Source organism: Morus notabilis, unplaced genomic scaffold (genome assembly GCF_000414095.1).
Source record: "Morus notabilis unplaced genomic scaffold, ASM41409v2 Scaffold99, whole genome shotgun sequence".
Lineage (NCBI taxonomy): Eukaryota > Viridiplantae > Streptophyta > Magnoliopsida > Rosales > Moraceae > Morus > Morus notabilis.
The window spans coordinates 1,431,985-1,448,788 of NW_010362482.1; the positions used below are offsets into that span (position 1 = coordinate 1,431,985).

Below are 16,804 nucleotides of genomic sequence, written 5' to 3' on the forward strand. Positions count from 1 at the left end.
CTTCAATTAAAGGTCGTCACACATAATTCAATGTTAGCTATTATAACGAAAAAAAAAAAATCAATGTCAAATTCAATTCAATGAAAAATGCTTCTAATAATAAAAGAAAAAAAGTCTACTTGTAATTAATCTATTTATCAAAGCATTTAAAATTCAATCATTGCAAAAATAAACAAATAAATAAATAGGATGAGTATGACGCTTTAATTTAACGCCCCCGCCGCAAAAAGGGCAAAAAGATAGCTTTTTCCGTATTATATTAAGGACTAAATAGTAAATAAATAAATAATTAATTAATTAATTAGCTCCCTTGAGCAGCCAATTGAAAAGGCCAAGACAGAGGCAGGCAGATCCAGCAGGCAGCCAAGTTTATTCTTCTTCCTTCCACTGTCGAACGTGCGTGAATTCCGAGGTATTCTCTTCCATTTTTGTTCTCCACTACAATTCACACCTAGGGATTTCCATATCTTTTATTTCGTCTAAGAAAAATCATGACTTTTTTTTTTTTTTTTACTTTGAATTAATCTGCACGAATCAATGAAACATCCGAATTTATTAAGGCTTTCATTTTCGAAGCTTTTTTCTACTCAAATCAATGGTTAATTTTAATTTTTTGGGACTTGCACAGCCAAAATAAAAAAAGGAAAAAAAATCGAAAATAGGGAACTGTATTCGAGTGGAAAACGGGGAAATGGGATCTGAAGGGCCAAAGGCAGTGGTGATTAACGTGACTGGGTTCAAGAAGTTCCAAGGAGTTCCTGAGAATCCGACGGAAACCATTGTTAATAATCTCAAGGCCTTTGTGGAAAGCAAAGGGCTTCTTCCTGTTGGTGTTACTCTTGGGAGTTGCACTGTTCTTGAAACTGCTGGTCATGGCGCTTTGCCTGTTCTTTACAACACAATGGAAGCCGGAATCGCCAAGTCCAATGAGCAAGTTGTCTGGGTCTGTATCAGTCTTCATTTTTCAAGTTGTGCAATTTAATGTTATTTATTTATTTATTATTTTATTTGTTATTATTATTATTATTTAGTGTGCGATGACAGTAAAAAATTTTCACATAAAATCACATATCAATTCGAATTAAAAACTCAAATCAGCGAATTAAACGGGTTCTTAATTTATCAATATCTGGAGTTGGGATATTAGGAACTAGGGACCCATTTGGAATGTATACTCTGATTCTTGATTCTGAAGTTTGAAATTTAAATCTTTCGTGAGAGAAAAACACTGTAGCAGAATCAATTATTTGAGTTTGAGTATATGAAACAAACAGGTCCTAGGTGATTTTGGGAGGAGTTAGAGGGATTCTTTGGATGTTTTGACAATGATAGATAGATGTGGTCTTGTTCTTTTCACAAGTCAAATTCTATTATTACAGTATTTTCTCTTATAAAAATTTAAATTTAACTTTATTTATTACAATATTTTTCTCTTACATATACAACTTACAGTCTTTTATGAAACAAACGGATGCTTGGTGTTATGACCATGTTTGACATGACTTTCATTTCATTTTTCAAGTTGTGCAAATTAGGATTTTTTTTTTCTTTTTTAAGTTTGTGATGGAAATGTAGGTATTTGATTTACCGGATGTGTGAATATTTAGGGTTGGGATATGGGTAACTAGATGGTTTTGTGGAGATTTAAAGGGAATTCTTTGAATGTATTGACAATAAAATGATAAAATGATGGTTAGGCTGACTTTGGAATCTCTGGAGAATCGGACTTGTGAGACCTCTGGGAATTTCAAAACATGTTTGATAATTGTTTGTTTGGTAGCTTAACGCGACTTCTACTGAACTTTAAACGGATCATCAGCATTTTCATAGTACGTTTTGACCACTCCACTGTATTTCCTATATCATATATTAGCTAGTTTGCCTGAAGATCAGTAGCAAAAAAAAAAAAAAATCTCCAGAAGAAAAAAAAAAAAAAAAAATCTCCTGAAGATAAGTACATAATGCAATCGCTTGTTTTATTTATTTTATTGCTAAGTTTTTGTTGCCTTGATTTTTTGAAGACAAAAGTTCTAAACAATGATATCCAAGGACGTTTTTGATGATGTTGGGATAGTTGGTAGAAAACATCGTAGATGTTTGTTATGGAGAAGCATATGTTAGTGACTACCTCCGGTGTTTTCTGAGTTGAGCTTTTTGGTGGTCTAAAAGCCTTTACTTTCATTGTTTCTTCAGCTTCACTTGGGAGTGAATAGCGGGGCAACAAAGTTCGCCATAGAGCGGCAGGCAGTAAATGAAGCAGCTTTCCGTTGTCCAGATGAGTTAGGATGGAAACCTCAGGTAGATGCGCGTCATCATTGTAACTTAACTAATCTATGTTATATGGCTTTAGGATATTTTTTATTTTCAGTTTGTTGATGATTAGTGTACTACATTTGGAAAAAAGTGTCACTGGAAAAATCTTAGGTTTTTGCTGCCTAATCTTTTTTTTTCTTTTTTTTTGCTTTGCTCATATTCTCTGTGTTCTTATTTTCCCAGCAAGCTCAGATAGTCCCCGAGGACGGGGGAACTTCGAATATCAGAAAGGTATTTTATTTTCTCTTCCGAGCATTAAGCTGTGGATGGAGGGTTGCCATCTCGGAATTCTCTCCCTCTTTCAATTCAACGCTTTTATGTTTGCTAACTTTTCAATGCCAACATGTTCTCGACAAAGACTTGTTGCTCTGTCGAGGCGATCCATAAGTTCTTGAAGAAGAAAGGATATGATGCGACGATATCAGATGATGCGGGACGCTTCGTGTGCAATTACGTGTATTACCAATCTCTTCGGTTTGCTGAACAGAATGGTCATAAATCCTTGTTCGTCCATGTTCCTCTCTTTTCAAGAATTGATGGAGAAACCCAGATGCGTTTTGCAGTTGCCCTGTTGGAGGCCATAGGTGCTACATGTTAATGCTATCTATCCAAATGGTTTTGAGTTTTCATGACCATCACATGCTTAAAATGTAAATCCGCCGTGTGAATATCAATTTAATTGTAAGATTAAACTTGTGGATTGCTGTTTGGTTTTTTTGTCGGGGAAAGAAACTGATGGAAGGATTTACTGCAGTTTGTTTCTTCTAAAGTTCCTTTTGGGGTTTTTTAATCAATCACATTCAGCTTTAAAGAATGGTGAATAAAGAGGATGAATGAAGCAAAATATTAGACGTTTTTTTTTTTTTTTTTGCATAATTTTGGATTTATTTGCGCAGAAATAATTAAAAGTTGGTTTGAGCACTTCCTATGTGGCAGCTCTTCCTCTATCTTTTTTTTCCCTTTACTTTTTGCTATTTAAAGAACTTTTTTGCATAATAAAGAGGATGAATGAACCAAAATTTCAGATTGTGATTTCTTCATTTTATTTTATGTGAAATTTCGGAAGCTAAGCAAAGACTTTGAATGTTTTTCTCTTGTTTTGTTAAGATTGCATTACAAAATGTCTTAAAGCAAAAAACTTGCATTCTCTACAAGCGAAAGCACACTATTTGCGTGCAAAACCAGATGTTATTGTTAAATTTAGACCTTTAAAAGTGAGGCCTTTAATTATTATTATTATTATTATTATTATTATTAGTTTTTGATCAATTAATTATTATTATTTTGACATGTCCCAGAAAAGGAAAGGGGGAACAAAATTGAATAATAGAAACGGAATTCGTACAACTTAAGTTGGTATTCTTTATCCAAACACAGGAAAAAAAATAATAAAAAAGTAACAGACAGTAAAAGTTGGTTGAAACTTGAAACTAGACAGTTTCTCGTTTGGAAGTTATTGCAAATGTTTTTCTCTCATATGTCAATTTTACCTCACAAAGGCACTTTGGTAAGAAAATGTACTAGATTTCTGCTGTTTGTACGGAACATAACGAACTCTGCACCTATAGCTTTAACAACCTCGTCTCTGAGGTTAGAATCTTACTGTGAAGAGAACGCCAATGACAGAGTTTATGCCAAGAATCGGAACATAGACAGTTTGATCAAAGCCGGAAATCTTGATCACGCACTTAAGTTGTTCGATGAAATGCCGCTTTGTGACGTTGTCACCTATAACTTGCTAATTTCCGGGCACCGCCGATATGGGCATCCAAGAATGGCTCTTAAGTTCTATGCAGAAATGGTTTCACAAGGAATTCGAGAAAGCGCGTCGACATTGTCTTTGGTCTTAGGTGTTTGTGCCGATGCAAGGTTTTACAAGGAAGGGATTCAAGTTCACTGCAGGGCTGTTTGTCTTGGATTTAGCACGAATATGTTCGTCGGAAGTAGTCTAATTAATCTCTATATGAGTATGGAACTCTTCAACTTAGCTTTGAATTTGTCTGACGAAATGCCTGAGAGAAATTTAGCGACATGGAATTTGATATTACGCGGGTTTAGTGACCTGCAGGTTCGAGTGGGCGAGATGGTGGGATTGTTTGCTAGGATGAAATGGGACGGTTTGGAGCCAAATGGGGTTACTTTTAGTTATTTAATTGGTGGATGTAGTAATGGAAGATCTTTTGATGAAGGAAAGCAGTTGCATTGTCATGCTATTAAGGTCGGATTAGTAGAGATGAATATATTTGTAGCCAATGCCCTTGTTGATTTTTACTCTGCTTGTGATAGGTTTACTGATGCAAGGAAAGCCTTTGAAGCTATACCTCCGAAGGATGTGATTTCGTGGAATTCGATTGTCTGGGTGTATGCGAATAACGGGTTACTGCTTGATGCTCTTGAACTGTTTTCTGCGATGCGGTTTTGGGGTAACAGACCGTCAATTCGTTCACTTGTAGGACTACTGAATTTTGCTAGCGGGACCAAAAATATTGAACTTGGGAAGCAGATACACTGTCATGCCGTGAAATCAGGATTTGAGTGTGAGAGTGTTCATATCCAATCCGCCTTAATAAACGTGTATGGAAAATGCGGTGACGTTGAGGGATCCGTGGCCGTATATGAAAGTGCTGAAGAAAGAACTCTGGAGTGTTGCAACTCTTTAATGACATCTTTGTTGCATTGCGGTTTTATTGGAGATGTGGTTGAGATGTTTGGTTTGATGGTTGATGAAGGAATTGGGCTCGACGAAGTGACTCTCTCGACAACCCTGAAAGCCTTATCAATCTCTTCTCTCGCGAGCTCATCCAGTTTCAAATTACTGCACTCCCGTGCAGTAAAATCTGGACTTGAATCTGATATTGCGGTTTCATGTTCACTGATTGACGCGTATTCAAAACATGGTTACATCAAGCTCTCGCGTCAGGTTTTTGAAAATCTTTCTTCACCAAACGTCAAATGTTTTACATCGATCATCAATGGATATGCCCAGAATGGAATGGGAAGGGAAAGTCTTGATTTGTTTCATGCAATGATCCGAAAGGGTCTAAAACCCGATAAGGTCACATTCTTGTGTGTGTTAACGGGCTGCAACCATTCTGGGCTGGTTAGAGAAGGAAAAGTGCTTTTTGATGCACTGAAAAGCTCATATGGGGTTTCTCCAGATCGACAGCATTATTCATGTATGGTCGATCTTTTAGGCCGCGCGGGCTTGTTAGAAGAAGCCAAAAAGTTACTTGAGCAGGCACCAGGAAGAGGAGACGCCACGATGTGGAGCTCATTACTGCGGAGTTGCAGGATGCACAAAAATGAAACTCTGGGAAGACGAGCAGCCGAAGTCTTGTTGGAGCTTGAGCCGGAGAATCCTGCAATTTATTTACAAGTCTCAAGCTTTTATTCTGAATTCGAGGAGTTTTCAACTTCATTGCAAATTAGAGAGCTTGCAGTTGCAAGGAAGGTGACAAGAGAGATTGGTCACAGTTTGATTGAGACAAGCAGTTATCGTTAATGTTAGCTTCTTGTGCATAGCTTTACTTCAGAAACAATTCTCCTTTCTATTTTTTACTTTTATCTTTTTAGGTTTGTATTTTTTGCGAAGAATTTGGCGTGCATGCAGTGAAAAAAAAAATGATCTGCATTTCTTTTGCCACTTTTTGGTCTAACTAATCTAGTGACCTTTTTTGATTTTGTCAGATGTTGATGACAACTTTATTATTATTATTTTCTTACATGGCATCTTTGTATGTTGCACCAATATTTTATTTTACAATACGTGAAACACATTATCTAGAAACTGTTGCAACTTGCATTTTTTTCTCCTAGAGAAAGAGGACCATAGGCAGGACCCATGAACACTGTTGCTGGTGCATTTTTGTTTCACTGGTTGAAGAGTAAAGCAACGAACTTAAAAAATATTTCCTTGTACTTTAAGGGTGGGCATGTAGAAAACTGTAACATCTTTATCTACTTTCAAGCCAAGCTATATAGTCCACAAACCCCTTCATTTCCAAAACTAATCTGCATGTATAAATTATAACCCATTTTACATTGGATTTTATACAAATCAATCAACCAATCTAGCAAAGAAGCCTGAAGAAACAGAAAAAAAAATGGATAAATTGTTCGTGCTTTCATTTCTTGGTCTGTTGATAGCGTCTTATGGAGTTGCAGGAAAAAAGGTGCGTGACGACATTGGCATGCTTGATGAGCTAGAAGAAAGCTTTGACATAGAAGAAGAAGATAATGATTTCAACTTTTTTGATATCCCGCCGTGGAAAAGTGAACGTGGTGGAAAGGTTCTTGTGAACGTAGACAGCTTTGGTGCTGCTGGAGATGGAATTTCTGATGATACCCAGGTGAACTACTATTTCTTTATATTTGATATTATGTTTTGTTTGAATGTGATTCAGTTGTTTATCTTTAGATAGATACTAACTTGACAAAAAACGAGGCTATTGGATTAATAGTAAAACATGACTGATAATGCAAGAATAGTTGATGCTTTAGCCTAAGGTCCAAACTTTCCAACTCTAAAAAGGGTTTAATATTTTTAAAAGCACTTAAAAATAGTATTTCAAGAACAGCATTAGCTTTGATTATTTCTTTTTTTGTCACTATCATGTTCGATTCTTCTAATAATTATAATAATTACCGATAGTCATGATAGTTCATTCTATTATGATAATTACTTGTGATAATTAATGACGTGACAATGACATAAAGAAATAATTAAAAGTGATGTTTAACCGAGCCAACTGTTTTGACACTATAGCTTACTTTATTTAATCATTCCTTTTTGAAAAGGGCACACAATGATTTACCTTTATTCTTCTATAATGTGATTGATATCAGGCCTTCCAAAAAGCATGGGATACTGCCTGCTCCACGCCACAAGCAGTTCTTCTAGTACCTCAAGGTCGCAGCTATCTAGTCAATGCCACAAAATTCCAGGGGCCATGTGCGGGAGGATTAACTGTTCAGGTAATATGCAAAACAATTCACTTCCAAATTTGACATTTAAATCAATTAGATGCATTTCACAATACAACTTTTATACAAACCATCCTCTTCCTATGGTAGTGATTATAGTAATTTGATTTTGTTAATGTGACAGATTGAAGGAACAATAGTGGCACCAGATGAACCTAGTAACTGGAATCCAAAGTTTTCACGGCTGTGGCTTGACTTCTCCAAACTGGAGGCAGTCCTTTTCCAAGGGCACGGAGTTATCGATGGGTCGGGTAGCAAATGGTGGGCGTCATCCTGCAAGAAGAACAAGACAAATGTAACTAAAATGCTTACTTACATTTCATTCTTTGTATTCAAAGTATCAACAAATGAATATTAACATTAGCTCTCTTTCCTTTTTTTACAGCCTTGCAGAGGGGCACCAAGTGTAAGGATCTTTAACCTATATCCTTAAACCTATTTCGTATATAGATTGAGTGATGAAATGAGTTGATAGTGAAGTGTTTTCTTGGGAGTTTTGTTGCAGGCATTTACTATAGATTCAAGCAGATCTGTAAAGGTGAAAGGCCTCACTATCCAGAACAGCCAACAGATGACTTTTGTGATTTCTCGATGTGATTCCGTTCGGGTTACTGGAGTAAAAGTCTCATCTCCGGGAGACAGTCCCAACACTGATGGGATCCATATCACTCAATCAACAAATGTGATTATCGAAGATAGCAAAATCGGAACAGGTTCATGAACCATATCCATATCCTTAGAATCAGATTTTAATTTTTTTTTTCTTTTTTCCATACTACATAACCTTAATCAGCATACTGACTCCTTGAGTTTCTTGGTGATTTTGCGTATTATTTTATCAGGGGATGATTGCGTCTCAATTGTCAATGCTAGCTTCAATATCAAGATGAAGAGAATTTATTGTGGACCAGGACATGGAATAAGGTATCATCTACTTTAAAAATGTTGCTGAATTCTGCATTTGGCAGGTTACCTTCCAAAAAAAAAAAAAAAAAAACGAAGAATGAAAGAAAGAGAAAGATTCCACGCACCCAAACACACTCAAATAAACAAATGGAATTGAAGTTTTTAACTTTCACTAATGTTTCGGTGCCAAATTGGATGACACAGCATTGGAAGTCTTGGGAAGGACAATTCAGTAGGCGTAGTTACTCGAGTGGTCTTGGACACAGCAGTTATTAGAGAAACTACTAATGGCCTCAGGATCAAGACTTGGCAGGTTCTACTACTATTACATGAACACATTTTTCTTATAGTAATGTGGTTAGTTTTCTTACAGACATGAAATCTTACTCACTTTTGTTCCTTTTCATTCTCGGGGGTGTTCTGTTTCAGGGAGGCTCGGGTTATGTTCAAGGTGTACGTTTCCAAAACGTGAAGATGGAAGATGTAGCCAACCCCATTATCATTGATCAGTTCTACTGTGATTCTCCAAAAAGTTGCGAAAACCAGGTATCCTCCAAGTTCCTTTCTACCATCTTTGAGATCTCTAGCATTTATCAAAAGTTCCAAATCCTAACCAAACTTTTAAAATGTAATGAGCTATCAAAGAACCACCAAGTCAAAAGTTTGAATTCTGAAACGGTTTTTTAATCTTCTTGATTTGCCAGACATCGGCAGTGAACATAACTCAGATTATATACAAGAATATAAGCGGAACTACAAAGAGCGAAAAGGCAATGAAATTCTCCTGCAGCGACGCTGTCCCATGCAGCAACATAGTCCTGACCAACATCAACTTAGAGAAGAAAGATGGGACAGTGGAGACCTATTGCAACTCTGCTCAAGGCTTTGGATATGGGACTGTTCATCCTTCAGCTGACTGCCTCAGCTCCCAAGACAAGAACTCCATACCAATTCGCCAAACAGTCGATGCTGAGCCTGAAAGACAGGATATAATCCACACCGAACTTTGATGCTTTTGCCGCCTTATAGGCATATACAAACATAAATAATTGATTCATATAGCATACCAAATAGGGTAAGTGAGCTGTAGAGTGCTCTCTAGTAAAGGTTTCTGAGGAGGTTTAAGGTGGCCAAGCAAAATTTTTATGGGAAATTACGGTTGTAGTTATGTACTGAAAATTGAGGTGGATTTAAGTTATAGAAAGTTGTAACCAAATGTGTAACAATATATATTGATTTTAATGAAATGCGTGAATACATTTTAAGTCATGAGAATGCCTTTTGTGGCTTGTTCATGGCGTTTCATGTCAAACTTGACAACAATTACTAATGAAGTAAAAGTTGGGCCAAGATGAGCTAGTTTTTGGTGATCTTGGCTATACCCACAAAAAGGGTCTAACTAAAGAGTCTGTTCCAAAGTTGACCCAATTTTGTTACAATCAGGGAAGGTCCATAACAAACTCTGTAAGTTCAGTCACAACTTCCCAAATGGCGAACCGAATCTTTTGCCTTCAAGCCAAGGTCCACTACTAAAATCATTGCACATTGGATTCTTAAATAGTGAATAAATTTTAAAATTTCACACCCTGCCCAATAAACTGAATTTTAAAAAATAAAAAGTAAAAAATCATATAGTACGATTTCTCTACTATTTGTCCCTTTTATTGTATTAGTAATATAATTACTTTTTGGTTATATGCTGATCATAACTACTTAGGATAAATGAACATGTTCACTAACATTTCTTATTGTAACAGTCAAACACTCATCAATTTCAATGCCTTCAAAGATAGAATTTAAAAGGAGAAAATATGGCAATGTAAATGTTTATGCAACTCTCTCTCTCTCTCTCTCTCTCTCCTCTTTTGTAGTGACAACTACCACTATGAAATTCCTGTCAAGTCAACAAAATCCTTAACCATCTGCTTATTCATAAATTTACATGCAGGTCTCACCACTTTTCAGAAGCAATACAGTACTGTGTGTATAAAGAACCACAGTGTGTATTTGTTAAAGAGTTCCTACTGAACTTTTGGAACCCCACAACGACACAACCCTTTACCAAAAAGAAAATAAAAGAAAAAGGTCTCTGTTGGACTGCTTTTCTTTGCAAGAAGTGACAAAATATATATGTGCATATGTCGCCAACAGTCTTGTTCACGCCAACACAACGTGGTGGTGTGGTCCATTGGAATTATTTTAGAAAGAGGATTTGATTTTGGTTGTCTTATGCTTGTTTGTGGCTCTCCATCTATATTGTGATGGAAAAAAGAAACTATTAGAAACTGTTTTTGTTTTTTTCTTTCTTTTTTTTTTTTTTTTACTTGCTGGTAATTTTGAAGATGTGATACAAACAAGAAATTGTCCCTTCTAATTGTACTCATATTTACCCATTACTTGGTTAGAAATGCCAATGCAATTTCCAATTATTTATAAGTGAATAAATAAATAAACTAGATACTTGTTGATTTTCTATTGAATGAGAAGGAAGAGAAAAAAGGATCCAATGGAAAGATGTTCCAAAATGTGCCCCTCCAAAATGGACATTACATTACTATCTACACTTGAGAGTTGAGATGAGAATGGATAAAGAGGAATGAGAAAGACAAAAAAAAATGAAAATTTCAAATGTGGATGGCAAAGGCCCAATACAGATAAGTATAACCATTTTTGTAGGTTTAGTGGTGTGTGTGTTTTTAATCAGATTTTTTTTTTTTTTTTTCAATTTATTCATTTGGCTGTCACTCCTAACTTATGTCCATCCCAAAAAATTTGTAGACACCAATGAATAAGAAACTCCCATTTCAGAGGACAGGGTGTCTTAGCTGGCTATTCTACATTAAAAAAACTTTATAATAAAAAAAAAACAAAACAGATTTTGGACATTGAATACAACAAATTTATACTACAATATATCTCATATGTTTTATAGCTTACATAGATAGTAGAGGCTAAAAAATATAGAAAAGATTGTAAAATATAAAAACATAGAAAGCAACACATGCCTTGAAGAACTGCACAGGCAAAAAGTCACGAGTGGCTGCCACCTAAGACAAGCTTACAAAACAACAATGTGTTGTGCATTATATGTCTTTACATGACAAAAACAAATTGGCCTGATTCAAGCTTTTAGAAAAAAAAAAATGTTTTATAGTTTATTATACACTGTTGAAATTGGTGTACAATTAGAAACAGCTTAGAAAAACGTCATGCTTTTGTCATTGGATCAAGAAATATAGCTTAGGAGAAGGACAAGTTTCTTATTACAAGTCAAATTGGGTAATTATGAATATTGTTGCAGCAAATAATTTAGAAGAAGGAAACAGTTCTTGCACATTAATTCATATTATTATTAGGCAAAGTTAGATCATGAAGAAGAAGAAGAAGCAAATAGAGAAAAAGTAGCCTGAGATCTTGACCTCAGAGAAACCAGAATGAGGCAGAACTTTAGAGTCTCGAAGTGATCCGTGATTTTTTGAGAAATGTAGGCCACGAATTAAGGGTCATGGAATGCAAACAAGCAAGGTGGGGACAAAAGCACTTTTGTCCTTCAAAATTTAAGAGTCATGTTTTGGATGCAAATATCTATTTTTAGGCTTCATTCACCCCTGAAATAGTATAGCTCGTTTTAACTGTTAGATTATTTTATCAGATTTGTAGAGTGAACAGTTTTATGTAGTGTGCTATAAAATTTTAATACGAATCTGCACAGATATGTCCGTTGAAAACTTTATTCAACAGTCAAAATAAAGTGTTCTACTTATGAGTTTTTTAAGAGGTCTCACTCCCTTTTAACTTTTTTTTTTTTCTTAAACGGCAATTGGTTTTTTTTTTTTTTTTTTTTCCCAATTGGAAATTCACGTGCACCATACCACCACAACATAACAATTAACATCATGAGCAGCTCTGAAGAAAAACAAGTAACAATCATATATACCCCACCCAATAGGGGGAAGCTTCAGATCAGATATGTGTTGTTCTTTGTGAATATAATTTTAATGCAAAATTACTACCTTTTTTTTAGCTCCAAATTCGAGAATGATCCGTGACCCCTATGCTTACAAGTTAATTTGAATTGGGTGGTTGCTCGTAGGGCCAATCCCAAATGGTAGCACATTTTCCACTGATGTGCAATTGGACGGTCATGATCATGTGGAAGCTCTTTTTGTGGGGCCATTTTTCCTTCTTTTTCTTGATCGTTTTCCCACTGCAAACCTCTTATATATATAAAAGTTGATCTTAATCGTTTTTTTAGTGATGAAATTGATGATGATAAGTAAAGGGTACCTTTTCTTTAACTTGAGAAGACTGACTCTCTTTTTAACTTTCACTTTCTGTTAAAAGCCACGTTGAGGTGAAAAAGAAAAAAAAAGAAAAAGAGACCTTAGCAATATTTATAACCTAATTATTTTTATAAAAAAAAAAAAAGAACTGAACAGCTTGTGATAAACATAAACGACTTTTAAAAATCTACACTATTTTTTAACTAATATTTGGTATTTATTGCAGAATGTTTTGGAGTAGTAGTTAAAAAAAAAAAAAAAAGAATGATTTTGAGTAGTTGGCTCACTTGTAAATATTTTTGGTTTAAGAGTTTGTTTGTTTATGATGATGATGATGATGATGATGAAGATCACTTGGAATGAAAAGGATTAACAAGATTCGATAAGCAACTGCCAACTACCTCATTATTTTAGGACATTGTTGCAAAGTGCGGCCTTTTCATCTGAAAATGGCATAAAGAGATTTACTTTATAAAAAGATAAGAACTTTGAAACGGTTAATTTTCATTTTTTTTAAAAATTAATCGTGAATCATATCACGCACTCTCTCTTTTTTCTTTTTTTTTTTTGTAATTTAGTCTCAAGATTTATTGTGTGCTTGACAGCAAACTAAACATATTAGTACTTTTAGATCAGAAAAGATATTTTAAAAAAGGATAATGGTGTAGTTTAATCGTGGGAACTAGTGCTTGCGAATTGGAATCTTCACAAAAATCAATCTCAGATGGCATAATAATCAAATGCAAAATCAGAATACTTTACCACGTTTCTTTTCTTCTCAACCTGACTTTACCGTGTTTATTAACTTAAATGAGAAACGAGTGTACATTAATTTCTAACTACATACCGGAAAATCAAGAAGAAAATGCGAAATCGAATGAAACAAGACGGAGAGATGAATCGAGTGAAACAAAGCAAAAATCCAGACGAAATCGGGATTGAAACTTGAAGACTGAGAGAAAAACGAAGAGGAGAGAGAGAGAGACGATTTTTTAGAGAGAGAAAACAGAGAGATCAATTCTTTACGGGGAGAAAACATAAAAATCAAGATAACGAACCCTAAAAATCTGGGGACAAAAATGTCATTTCAAAAAAGTTTAAAAATCAATTTTTTTTTTCTTAAAACTAAAGCCTCGTTCATTTCACCAATTCAAGTTTTCAGTTTTAAGTTTTTACAGTAAAAAGCACTCAGAAAATGTCACATCTAACTTTTTTTGCTACAGTGAAAAGCTCTCAGAAAATATCACATCTCAACTCGAATTTACGAAGTGAACGAGGCCTAAATGAAAGGGGTAGACTTATTAGAAGGGTAGAAAGAAATTATCATCCAGGTGATCTGGAGGTAAACTACACAATTTTCTCTTTCTTTATTGGTTTTTTTTTTTTTTTTTTTTTTTTTTTTTTTTTTTTTTTTTTTATTAATGTTGAAAGGGCATGCATCCATGATACATATGCTACATCACTATTTACATTAAGTCGATGATACATACATTTTATATATGCGTGGGATACATTTTAATGCTACATTTTATGTCAATTGTAGTTTCAGATGCTACTGATATTCCACGTAGTATTATTATTATTATTATTATTATTTTTAGATTAATTATACATGCTTTCTTAGGTGCATGAAAAGTTCTATGCCTCAATTGTGACTGAGGCATTTTCTTGGATTAATGGAGAGGAAGCAATATTGCTAATCATATGGATATATATACATATTGGAATGGAGTTCACGAGAGGAAACAAAGTTCACGAGCTTTTTAAGCACAAAAAGAAGGCCGGCTAAGAAGCTCCATCCATCGTACTTAAGAAAACACCCACTTCCTTCCCTTTTCTTTTAAAAAATTTGCTAAATATTATATTATATATATATATATATATTTTTTAATTCGTGGTTGTCACAAACCATAAAACGCCACACAAATTCAGGCAAAGTGGGACTACCCTCCGTAAATATTTTTGTATTTAAACCAACATTATATATCACCAAAACATAAGATATCATTTCTGACTACATATGTCGCCAAGTACAGGTGTAAATAATGCGTATATATATATATATATATTCAAGTTGGTGCACAACAGAAATATATATATATATATATATATATATATATACACTAATACACGTATTATTAAACTAATTTGCAGCCAGGGTTTGGCAGACAATTATGTGTACAAATCTTGTATCATAATACAATTTATAAAGTTCAAGTTAACTATATAATATCTACTTATAATATAATACTTGAGCAGAGAGAGAGAGAGAGAGAGAGAGAGAGAGAGAGAGAGAGAGAGAGAGAGAGAGAGAGAGAGAGAGAGAGAGAGAGCATGAAAACTTGGTGCTCACTTCCGAGAGGAAATTAGTAGTATGTACTTGGGAAGTAGGAAGAGAAAGGTGAAATGTGAGAAGGGAAAGGGACATAAAGATAGATGAGGACAAAGACTTGTGGACAATGTCTTTGGTGGATAATGAAAATGAGGTGTTTGTTCTGCTTTCCAAAGACGGCATAAAATAAGGTTATCATTCACGGCCACATAAAAAAAAAAAAAAAAAAAAAGTTAGGGATCATGTCATTCACGGCCTTATGATCATGATCATGTGTCTCAGAAAGCTCTGAGCTAGCTAGCGATCAACAAATTATTACCTTTCAACAAAAAAGTAACAGAAAAAAATCTTGACGTCAATTTATTATGTATCTAAAATAACATTCCTTGCATTACTTTCCATCATTTTCTCGGAATTCTGGAGGGTATTTTTGTCATTTCTCTTTCCCCAAATACTCTTTTTTTTTTTTTTTTTGCTATAACGAAGCATGTTCTTCAAGTACTCGAATAGAATATCAAAGTGAGTCATTATTAATTGAGTGCCGTGATATTTATGGAATTGTAATACGAAGCTCCTCTGTCTGTAAATGTTGTCCAGTCATTATGAGGAGCAAAAAAAAAATATATATATATATTTTTAGAGAAAATTTCTCAATTCTCAAAGCAGATTCTGTTATTATAGTTCACTGCTACCGTACATTCCAGACTAGTACAACAATTTAGTTATTTAAATAGATTTAAGCAGAAGAAAGCCTTTTTTTTTTAATCTCTCTAAACCGTTAATACTTCACGCAGAGATTAATTAATAAAACATGTGACCTGAAGAAAAAACCTTTTTTTTTTTTCCTTCTAATTTTGGGTTTTCTCAAAACGTTTGTGATCCTACATTATTATTGTTTTAAGCTGTACAAATTAAGTACAGTACTAGTTGTGCTACTTTGTCATTATATCAGAATTATGCATGTGTAGTAAAAACCAAGAGCGAAAGAGAAACTATGGGCGATGGTGGTTTCTTTTTAAAATCAACTTCATGAAAAGGCATACTATAGTTATTCTCATTGAATATTTGTAACCAAAAACTAAAACAATAATATTTGTAACCAATTCTTAGATAGAGTAAAAATAAAAAAAATAAAAAATAAAATAAAAAAAGTTCCTATCGATAGAATAAATTTCTGAATAGTCAAATTTTCGTCGGGTTCACTCACACTTCTTTTAATCTCGGTATGATTCTGTTACGATTGGCGGTTTAAATTAATTGTGTTTTACTAGTAGATTTATTTCGCGCCTTGTTATAGAATTCTCTACTGTCACAGCTATCATTTGAACGTAGGTCATTGGGAAACTGGGAATTTTTTATTTATTTTTATTTATGAGGTCTAAAAGGGAAAGAGAGAAGCAACGTTTAGCATATTTTAGCAGGAGAGAACAGAAGAGAAAGGCTGAAGAATTTGTAGCCATGAGAGAGCGAGAAGGAAGGGTGTGTGTGGGTAGTCAAGAAGACAAAGGGCCAGAAAAGAGTAGAGTCCGTGAACGTTGCATGTGACCATAAAGTGTTGTTATAATCAGTGCCCCGAATTGACACCTTATAGACCCACTCACGTGTCCCTTTTTGGCTTTCACATCCTGGCTACTTATTAATTAATATTTGCTTCAACACGCACACACACAAAAGAGTTAAAAATTTGTGGCGCCACCCAAATAGCCACATATATTACAGAAGAAGATTGTAATGCGGTAAATTAGAACATTACTATCGGACACTGGTGATGTTGAGTATCATTTATTAATTGATAGTTGATCTTACAGTACGGGATAGCCCGTTTAGTTCATGGATTATAACTATTTTCAATTTACGTGCATTTTTTGTGAGAGAAAATACTGTAGTGAATTATGAATCATGATTCGAATCAGAGAACGAATCCTCCAACCAAACGAGCTCTTAAAGGTGCAGTCTATATTTTATTAACTGTGGTTTTCAACACCGG

General features: G+C 34.5%; 3 protein-coding genes across 3 annotated transcripts; all 3 read left to right on the forward strand.

Moving 5' to 3' along the window:
* Window positions 1-329: 329 nt before the first annotated feature.
* LOC21410360 (pyrrolidone-carboxylate peptidase) lies at window positions 330-3,159 on the forward strand. Its single transcript, XM_010102138.2, has 5 exons — window positions 330-412; window positions 629-943; window positions 2,194-2,298; window positions 2,497-2,544; window positions 2,672-3,159. Exons 2-5 carry the CDS (start codon window positions 692-694, stop codon window positions 2,909-2,911), a joined length of 645 nt encoding a protein of 214 aa, XP_010100440.1. The 5' UTR covers window positions 330-412; window positions 629-691; the 3' UTR covers window positions 2,912-3,159.
* A 631-nt stretch (window positions 3,160-3,790) lies between these two features.
* LOC21410361 (pentatricopeptide repeat-containing protein At4g32430, mitochondrial) lies at window positions 3,791-5,815 on the forward strand. The gene has a single exon (XM_010102139.1). It carries the CDS (start codon window positions 3,791-3,793, stop codon window positions 5,813-5,815), a length of 2,025 nt encoding a protein of 674 aa, XP_010100441.1.
* Window positions 5,816-6,416: 601 nt separating this feature from the next.
* Window positions 6,417-9,333, forward strand: LOC21410362 (probable polygalacturonase At1g80170). Its single transcript, XM_024168253.1, has 9 exons — window positions 6,417-6,662; window positions 7,159-7,287; window positions 7,421-7,591; window positions 7,682-7,702; window positions 7,802-8,009; window positions 8,139-8,220; window positions 8,407-8,515; window positions 8,632-8,748; window positions 8,907-9,333. Exons 1-9 carry the CDS (start codon window positions 6,417-6,419, stop codon window positions 9,210-9,212), a joined length of 1,389 nt encoding a protein of 462 aa, XP_024024021.1. The 3' UTR covers window positions 9,213-9,333.
* The last annotated feature ends 7,471 nt before the right edge of the window (window positions 9,334-16,804 follow it).